A 9806-nucleotide genomic window follows, 5' to 3' on the forward strand; every position below is an offset into this window, starting at 1 on the left:
GAAGGTGCGCTCTCTGGAGTATGAGATGCTGGGCACGGGGAGGACCTCTCTCCTTAGTGTCCCTTAGTCTGTCCTCTCCCCTCCTGGTGAAGGTGTGCTCTCTGGAGTATGAGAGGCTGGGCACGGGGAGGACCTCTCTCCTTAGTGTCCCTTAGTCTGTCCTCTCCCCTCCTGGTGAAGGTGTGCTCTCTGGAGTATGAGAGGCTGGGCACGGGGAGGACCTCTCTCCTTAGTGTCCCTTAGTCTGTCCTCTCCCCTCCTGGTGAAGGTGCGCTCTCTGGAGTATGAGAGGCTGGGCACGGGGAGGACCTCTCTCCTTAGTGTCCCTTAGTCTGTCCTCTCCCTCCTGGTGAAGGTGCGCTCTCTGGAGTATGAGGGGCTGGGCACTGGGAGGACCTCTCTCCTTAGTGTCCCTTAGTCTGTCCTCTCCCCTCCTGGTGAAGGTGCGCTATCTGGAGTATGAGAGGCTGGGCACGGGGAGGACCTCTCTCCTTAGTGCTCCTTAGTCTGTCCTCTCCCCCCTGGTGAAGGTGCGCTATCTGGAGTATGAGAGGCTGGGCACGGGGAGGGCCTCTCTCCTTAGTGTCCCTTAGGCTGTCCTCTCCCCTCCTGGTGAAAGTGCGCTCTCTGGAGTATGAGAGGCTGGGCACGGGGAGGACCTCTCTCCTTAGTGTCCCTTAGTCTGTCCTCTCCCCCCTGGTGAAGGTGCGCTCTCTGGAGTATGAGAGGCTGGGCACGGGGAGGACCTCTCTCCTTAGTGTCCCTTAGTCTGTCCTCTCCCCTCCTGGTGAAGGTGCGCTCTCTGGAGTATGAGGGGCTGGGCACGGGGAGGACCTCTCTCCTTAGTGTCCCTTAGTCTGTCCTCTCCCCCCCTGGTGAAGGTGCGCTCTCTGGAGTATGAGATGCTGGGCACGGGGAGGACCTCTCTCCTTAGTGTCCCTTAGTCTGTCCTCTCCCCTCCTGGTGAAGGTGCGCTCTCTGGAGTATGAGAGGCTGGGCACGGGGAGGACCTCTCTCCTTAGTGTCCCTTAGTCTGTCCTCTCCCCTCCTGGTGAAGGTGCGCTATCTGGAGTATGAGAGGCTGGGCACGGGGAGGACCTCTCTCCTTAGTGCCCCTTAGTCTGTCCTCTCCCCCCTGGTGAAGGTGCGCTATCTGGAGTATGAGAGGCTGGGCACGGGGAGGGCCTCTCTCCTTAGTGTCCCTTAGGCTGTCCACTCCCCTCCTGGTGAAAGTGCGCTCTCTGTAGTATGAGAGGCTGGGCACGGGGAGGGCCTCTCTACTTTGGAGGGGGTTCTCCTTTAGTGTCCCTTAGTCTGTCCTCTCCCCTCCTGGTGAAGGTGCGCTCTCTGGAGTATGAGAGGCTGGGCACGGGGAGGACCTCTCTCCTTAGTGTCCCTTAGTCTGTCCTCTCCCCTCCTGGTGAAGGTGCGCTCTCTGGAGTATGAGAGGCTGGGCACGGGGAGGACCTCTCTCCTTAGTCTGTCCTCTCCCTCCTGGTGAAGGTGCGCTCTCTGGAGTATGAGAGGCTGGGCATGGGGAGGACCTCTCTCCTTAGTGTCCCTTAGTCTGTCCTCTCCCCCCTGGTGAAGGTGCGCTCTTTGGAGTATGAGAGGCTGGGCACGGGGAGGGCCTCTCTCCTTAGTGTTCCTTAGTCTGGTCTCTCCCCTCCTGGTGAAGGTGCGCTCTCTGGAGTATGAGAGGCTGGGCACGGGGAGGGCCTCTCTCCTTAGTGTCCCTTAGTCTGTCCTCTCCCCTCCTGGTGACGGTGCGCTCTCTGGAGTATGAGAGGCTGGGCACGGGGAGGACCTCTCTCCTTAGTGTTCCTTAGCCTGGTCTCTCCCCTCCTGGTGAAGGTGCGCTCTCTGGAGTATGAGAGGCTGGGCACTGGGAGGGCCTCTCTCCTTAGTGTCCCTTAGTCTGTCCTCTCCCCTCCTGGTGAAGGTGCGCTCTCTGGAGTATGAGAGGCTGGGCACGGGGAGGGCCTCTCTCCTTAGTGTCCCTTAGTCTGTCCTCTCCCCCCTGGTGAAGGTGCGCTCTCTGGAGTATGAGAGGCTGGGCACGGGGAGGACCTCTCTCCTTAGTGTCCCTTAGTCTGTCCTCTCCCTCCTGGTGAAGGTGCGCTCTCTGGAGTATGAGAGGCTGGGCACGGGGAGGACCTCTCTCCTTAGTGTCCCTTAGTCTGTCCTCTCCCTCCTGGTGAAGGTGCGCTCTCTGGAGTATGAGAGGCAGGGCATGGGGAGGGCCTCTCTCCTTAGTGTCCCTTAGTCTGTCCTCTCCCTCCTGGTGAAGGTGCGCTCTCTGGAGTATGAGAGGCTGGGCACGGGGAGGGCCTCTCTCCTTAGTGTCCCTTAGTCTGTCCTCTCCCCCCTGGTGAAGGTGCGCTCTCTGGAGTATGAGAGGCTGGGCACGGGGAGGGCCTCTCTCCTTAGTGTCCCTTAGTCTGTCCTCTCCCCTCCTGGTGAAGGTGCGCTCTCTGGAGTATGAGAGGCTGGGCACGGGGAGGGCCTCTCTCCTTAGTGTCCCTTAGTCTGTCCTCTCCCTCCTGGTGAAGGTGCGCTCTCTGGAGTATGAGAGGCTGGGCACGGGGAGGGCCTCTCTCCTTTGGAGGGGGTTCTCCTTTAGTGTCCCTTAGTCTGTCATCTCCTCTCCTGGTGTGGGGCTGATGCTGCACTGTAGATTTTTGTTTTGTATCTGAGCGTGTAGTGATGTAGGGCTTGCAGGCACCGAACCTGGGCTTTATGTGGTTTGTATTGATGTTATTCAGCTTTTATTTGTAATCAGTGTATATATTGTATATAGTGGGGTTTGGGACACAGCGTTAGGTTGGAGGGGGGTGATGGGATTTTTGAACTAACCTTGGACACTGGTCTGGACTACTTAACGCAAACTTTGGACGTTAGACCAGTGTCTGGGGGGGAAGGGCAGGGTGCGGGCGAGGGATTTAGTTTAGTGTTTTGTGTTTGTTATTATATATTTTAAAAAAAAAATGGGTGTGGGGTGGTTTGTTATTAGAGGGTGTGGGGTGGGTTTATGTATATTTATGGTCATTTGTGGGTGTGGCTTGTCTTGTTATTGGTTGGGTTTAGGATGTGATGATCGCTTGGGTGTTTATATTGTTATGTTTTTTACTTTTACATAAAATGATGTAATCCGGGAGAAGTTTACAAATTGTCCAGTTGTAGTTTATTATATGTGTATCGGGAGAGGGTTGTGGGGTGTTATGTAATGGACTTGGGTCTCATGGCGCTCGTCTCTGGATCCTCTGCTTCAGGTCCTGGAACGTTCCGTCTCTCAGGGCTCGGCGCACGGATTGGAAGAAGCTGAAGTATTGCTGGAAGTTGTGGATCATGAGGAGGATCCCGGCGAGCAGCTCCCTGGAGGTGAGTAGATGGTACACGTAGGCCCGGCTGTGGTTCCGGCAGCAGTAACAGGTGCAGCCCGCGAGCAGGGGCCTGAAGTCCTCCCGATACCTGTACAGGTGACAATCACATACTTATCACAGGGGAGGGTTTGTTACAATGTATCAGTCTGTAATACAACATAATATTCCACACGCACCGTTTCTCCTTCAGGCAGATCTCGTAGGAGGTGATGCTGGATTGGTCGATCTCCGGATCAGACTCCTCCTCATTCCTTTCCCCATTACACGGCTTCTCCTTTTCTAGAACTGAAGTAAAATCTCAGACACACGGATGACAACCCAAAGTACAAACGGGACACAGATCACATCACGTATCAGACGCTGCACTGATATAACACTATAACGATGTAGCTGTATCGGCAGTGTGAGGACATTTACCAGGGTGCTGGGGTTCACCTGAAGTCTCGGGGTCCGGTGGGTGCTGGTGGGTGAAGCTCAGGGCGCAGCCTCTCTCTGTCACCTCATACGGGAAGGTGCTGTCAAACAGATCCACTCCGCGCTCTATGCAGTCCAGAACCTGATCGGGCCGCCCGATGCCATGGACCAGCCTGAGGAAAATTCCAGGGGGTTATATACACGGCGCCTCCTCGTGGTGACTCCTCTATACTTTGGAGGAGAGTTTCTTATACAGATGAGATTTCTCATAAAAGAGGGAAAGGACATTTCATCCTCCTGAGGGCTGGGAGGTTAGTGTGGTAAAAGCTGGGGGCAGGATCCCTTTAAATCCAGAGCTAGCAAAGACAGAGCTGAGGTTTTGCTACTATTGCACCCAGTAACCAGGATTAGGGTTTAGATGAAGGTGTATGGCGGCCGCTCACCGGGGCTTGTCCTCTGGTAACTCTGCTGTGACGGCGGAGATGAGGTTCAGCTTGGCCTCGAAGCTTGCACTCTGCTCCTGGAATCCGTCCAGTAGGAAGCCGCTAACAGGTCTCTTGGCGGTCTCTCTCGCTGATCTCAGCCGCTCCTCCTGGAGGTCCCCTCCCTCAATGGCGCCAATCACTGCTATCTGCTGCAGAGCCTGGACATGGAGGGAGAAGACCACGATATGTGCCATGTAACATCCACAGACCCCGCCCACACTCTAAGCTCCTCCCCCAGCCTCACCTCCTTCTCTGACATCAGCTTGAGACATTCATCCAGGAAGGCGAGGGATCGGTCCACGGACTTCTGGGCCCTCTTCCTGAAGCCACCCTCGGCCAGCACCTCGCCGTCACTCAGGCTCTGCACCCAGTCCACCTTCAGGGTGCTCAGCAGAGAGACGAACTTCTGGGGTGTCAGCTCCAACCGCCCCCCTGATCCCCAGACTGACACCGTCTATAGGGGGGAGAGAAGACTGTAAGATCTTGTGTCACCCCCTCATCCTCATAGACTGTAAGCTCTTGTGTCACCCCCTCATCCTCATAGACTGTAAGCTCTTGTGTCCCCTCCTCATCCTCATAGACTGTAAGCTCTTGTGTCCCCCCTCATCCTCATAGACTGTAAGCTCTTGTGTCACCCCCTCATCCTCATAGCCTGTAAGCTCTTGTGTCACCCCCTCATCCTCATAGCCTGTAAGCTCTTGTGTTACCCCCTCATCCTCATAGACTGTAAGCTCTTGTGTCCCCTCCTCATCCTCATAGACTGTAAGCTCTTGTGTCCCCTCCTCATCCTCATAGACTGTAAGCTCTTGTGTCACCCCCTCATCCTCATAGCCTGTAAGCTCTTGTGTCACCCCCTCATCCTCATAGCCTGTAAGCTCTTGTGTCACCCCCTCATCCTCATAGACTGTAAGCTCTTGTGTCCCCCCTCATCCTCATAGACTGTAAGCTCTTGTGTCACCCCCTCATCCTCATAGCCTGTAAGCTCTTGTGTCACCCCCTCATCCTCATAGCCTGTAAGCTCTTGTGTCACCCCCTCATCCTCATAGACTGTAAGCTCTTGTGTCACCTCCTCATCCTCATAGACTGTAAGCTCCTGGGTCGCCCCCTCATCCTCATAGACTGTAAGCTCTTGTGTCCCCCCTCATCCTCATAGACTGTAAGCTCTTGTGTCACCCCTCATCCTCATAGACTGTAAGCTCTTGTGTCACCCCCTCATCCTCATAGACTGTAAGCTCTTGTGTCCTCCCCTCATCCTCATAGACAGTAAGCTCTTGTGTCCCCCTCATCCTCATAGAGTGTAAGCTCTTGTGATCAGGGCCCTCCCTCCTATTGTTCCATATGTTTGTACTGTGTAATATATTTGTATATTGTATATGATGGTGATATATAAAGATTATTATTATCACGGAATTCCTCGTATACTGGGCACAACCTCTGACATCTCCTCAGTCTATTCATGAACTAGAAGGCTCAGGATGAACATATAAACCACGTCTAGAAAGGGTTAATAGATTCTTTACATTTAGAGGGAAAAGCCAAAACCTCGCAGAGATGAGGGTTTGTTTTAGTTGCATCTCATGTAGAGAATCCTCTGGAAATATTATGTATCGATAGAGACAAACAGGAACAAACCCCAGACCTGAGCTCATCCACCACTGCCTGGACCGACACACTGTAACAAACACTACAGGGAGAGGAGGTGCAGGGAGGTGGTACCTTGCTGGTGTTGTATCCGGGGGGATTCGGGGTCACAGGGTCATGTATAGAGCAATAAAGCAGAGTGTCCGATAATCCTGCAAGAGACAAACATGAGACAGACGCAATTATTGTGGTCACATCCTGTCACAAAGAGAAGAGACATCGTCAGTGAGACCACACAGGAAGTCAGACCCCCGCAGGCACGTGTGATGTCATCAGCGAGGGGGCGGAGAGGGAGATACAGAGATATGATAGATAGATAGGAGATAGATAGATAGATAGATAGGAGATAGATAGGAGATAGATAGATAGATAGATAGATAGATAGATAGATAGATAGGAGATAGATAGGAGATAGATAGATAGATAGGAGATAGATAGATAGACAGATAGGAGATAGATAGATAGATAGATAGATAGATAGATAGATAGATAGATAGGAGATAGATAGATAGATAGGAGATAGATAGATAGATAGATAGATAGATAGATAGATAGATAGATAGATAGATAGATAGATAGGAGATAGATAGATACAGTCATGGCCATAAGTTTTGAGAATGATACAAATGTTAATTGTTACAAAGTCTCCGGCATCAGGTGTTATAATGGTAATTTGCATATTCTCCAGAATGTTATAAAGAGGGATCAGCTTAAAAACAATTAATTGCAAAGTCAATATTTGCCCAGAAAATGAACTTTTTCCACCAAAACACATTTCCCGTTCATTGCAGGCGCCTTAGGCGGAGCAGCGGCCATGGTGTCAGTGATGTCTCCAGTAACACAGGTGCGGGGCTGATGGGGACAGGGCTGGGGGACAATCTGTTAGGAGTAAGTAACAATCACACCCCTGGACACTTTACAAGGAGGCTGGTGCTTGGCATCATTGTTTCTCTTCTGTTACCCATGGTTATCTCTAAAGAAACACGTGCAGTCATCATTGCACAAAACTGGCCGAACACGGAAGAGTATCGCAGCGAGAAAGATGTCACCTCAGTCACCAATCTATCACATCATCAAGGAATCCAAGGAGAGAGGCTCCAGTGTTACCAAAAAGGCTCCAGGAGCCCAAGAAGGAGCAGCAAGCGCCAGGAGCGTCTCTTACAAGTGTCTCAGCTTGGGGATGGGGCTCCCAGCATTGCAGAGCTCAGGAATGGCAGCAGCCGGTGTGAGGCATCTGCAGGCACTGTGACACTGCGGAGACTCCTGGAGCAAGGCCTGGTGTCCAGGAGGGCAGCACAGAAGCCGCTTCTCTCCAGAAAACCATCAGGGACAGACGGATATTCTGCAGGAGGTGCAGGGAGTGGACGCTGAGGACTGGGGGACAGACGGATATTCTGCAGGAGGTGCAGGGAGTGGACGCTGAGGACTGGGGGACAGACGGATATTCTGCAGGAGGTGCAGGGAGTGGACGCTGAGGACTGGGGGGGTCATTGTCTCTGATGAATTCCCTTTCTGATTGTTGGGAGAGGACAAGGTGAGCGATGCCCCCAGTCCTGTCTCCTGCACCTGTAAAGCTCCTGCAGCCATTCATGTGGGGGGGGGGGCGGCTTCTCAGCCAAAGGGAATCGGCCTAATAACACCTCCATGAATAAAGAATGGAGCAGAATGTCCTCCAGGAGCCGCTTCTCCCGACCCTCCAGGAGCAGATGGTGATGAGCAGAGCCTCCTCCAGCATGATGGAGCACCGGCCATAAAGGGGAGAACTAAATGGTGCAGGGAACAGAACACAGAGATTCTGGGTCCATGGCCCGGGAACAGAACACAGAGATTCTGGGTCCATGGCTCCGGGAACAGAACACACAGATTCTGGGTCCATGGCTCCAGGAACAGAACACAGAGATTCTGGGTCCATGGCCCGGGAACAGAACACAGAGATTCTGGGTCCATGGCCCGGGAACAGAACACAGAGATTCTGGGTCCATGGCCCGGGAACAGAACACAGAGATTCTGGGTCCATGGCCTGGAAACTCCCCAGATCTTATCCCATTGAGAACTTGTGGTCAATCACCAAGAGACGGGGGACAAACAAAACCCAACACATTGTGACAGAATGCAGCAGTGATTGTGCAGGAATGGACGGCTATCAGTCAGGATCTGGTGCAGGAGGTGAGTGAGAGCTGCCAGGGAGAAGTGCAGAGGTCCTGAAGAAGAAGGAGAGGTCCTGCAGATACTGACTCGCTGCAGTAACTCCTCCCACCTGACAATAAAAGCTTCTGCTCCCCATAATATGACTGCACTTGTATCTCTGTATGTGATAAACATCTGACAGACCAGAGGGACACATCATGTGACAAGAGGAGATTTGTGTCATTCTCACAACCTATGGCCATGACTGTAGATCCATAGAAGATAAATAGAGGAGTTTTGTTTTCCATTTGATCTGTGATCTGCAGAGGTTTTGCTGCAGTGTGTTATATTTGGTCGGCATCTTCCCCCGGCTGTGCACTCACCAGAGAACTTTCCGATCCCCTCCTTATACTCCTCCAGGACGTCCTGATGCTCTGCCCTGTAATGACATCAGACAGTGAGACCCTCCTCCTCGGCCTCATGCACAGGACTGCACACAGCGGCCACACGTGTCCCTCCCATGTCCAATAATAATGCCCGACTGTTGTTGAATGGAGCTTTACCCTGTGACCTGAGGTCATCCCCCCTCCCCTGAAATACTCTGCGCTGCTGATTACTCTACTCTTTCCACTGCTCTCAGTCTGTGATCTCCTCTCCTGACATACTCTGTGCTGCTGGCAACGCTGCTCCCTCCCCAAGGTCTTTTCTCCTGAAATACTCTGCACCAGCGGTGACTCCTCCCACTAGATGCTCCTGTGCCTCCGCTCAGGGTCTTGCAGCAGCATCTTCACTATGTATCTATCAGTCTGTCATGTCTTCAAGATGATGAAACGCCCCTCCTGAAATCCTCTGTGCAGCTGGGACCCGGCTCCTTGCCTTGTCAGTTTTAGTATGACCAGGATCAGCATAATGTTTCCCTGAAATACTCTGTGCTGCTGTAAGCCATAAGCTTTTCCCATTCTTTGCCTTCCACAGGATCAGCAATCATCTCCTGAAATACTCTGTGCTCCTGCAAACCTGTCACATTACAGGAGGTCATCACACTCCTTCCTGAAATACTCTGTGCTGCTGTATTTTACCCTTACAGCGTGGAGAGGGTGACGTGGGTGACTGGGGGAACTCCTGCGATGTTCTGCAGGGTATCGTGGGTGAGATGAGGGGGTGACGCTGTCCGTGTGTAGAGCAGGCAGCCCGGGACCTCCAGCGTCTTCTCCCCGGTGTGACCCCGACTGGTGATGACCCCGAGGCGAGCGCGACCTGTGACCTTACTGATTGTCAGCTTCATCATGACCCGGAGCAACTCCTGCAGGAGACAGAACACAAGGTGGGAGGGAGGTCAAACGAGAGCGAGCATTAACCCTACGACTGCCGAGAGCGAGCGCCATGAGCGCATGTTAACCCTCCAACTGCCGAGAGCGCATGTTAACCCTCCAACTGCCTAGAGCAAACTTCATGAGCGCTTGTTAACCCTTCAACTGCCTAGAGCGAGCGCCATGACAGTTCATTAAGTCTCCGACTGCCAGGGGGTGACACGTTAACCCTCTGAACCAGCACCTCTCCTCTGTGAGGCTGAGATGCACAGGTAACGCTCAGATCGGGGGCAGCTACATCGTGGGCTATATGGAGCGTGTGGGAACCTCAGCAGGCAGGTAGTAGGTAGGTGGCAGCACATAGGAGCGTCCTCCCGCCTGCACATAGCAGAAGCCGCACCTTGTACCCCGGGATTAGGTTCTGTTCGCACTACATATAACAAATC

At 53.1% G+C, this 9806-nt stretch overlaps 1 protein-coding gene across 4 annotated transcripts in view; it reads right to left on the reverse strand.

Moving 5' to 3' along the window:
* Positions 1-3157: 3157 nt before the first annotated feature.
* The window catches only part of QTRT2 (queuine tRNA-ribosyltransferase accessory subunit 2), a 32320-nt gene continuing 25671 nt past the window's right edge, over positions 3158-9806 (reverse strand). For 2 of the 4 annotated variants that reach the window (XM_072138936.1, XM_072138934.1), the window contains exons 2-9: positions 9136-9353; positions 8434-8489; positions 5999-6075; positions 4527-4736; positions 4241-4440; positions 3801-3970; positions 3560-3668; positions 3158-3471 (exon numbers count right to left, since the gene is read on the reverse strand). In XM_072138936.1, coding sequence (XP_071995037.1) covers positions 3240-3471; positions 3560-3668; positions 3801-3970; positions 4241-4440; positions 4527-4736; positions 5999-6075; positions 8434-8489; positions 9136-9338 — 1257 coding nt within the window. In that variant the 5' untranslated portion in view covers positions 9339-9353 and the 3' untranslated portion in view covers positions 3158-3239. Of the gene's footprint in view, positions 3472-3559; positions 3669-3800; positions 3971-4240; positions 4441-4526; positions 4737-5998; positions 6076-8433; positions 8490-9135; positions 9354-9760; positions 9790-9806 lie in introns of those variants that run through there. The other 2 variants (XM_072138937.1, XM_072138935.1) reach the window with 2 other exon arrangements.

The sequence above is a fragment of the Engystomops pustulosus genome, chromosome 2, assembly GCF_040894005.1.
Source record: "Engystomops pustulosus chromosome 2, aEngPut4.maternal, whole genome shotgun sequence".
NCBI lineage: Eukaryota > Metazoa > Chordata > Amphibia > Anura > Leptodactylidae > Engystomops > Engystomops pustulosus.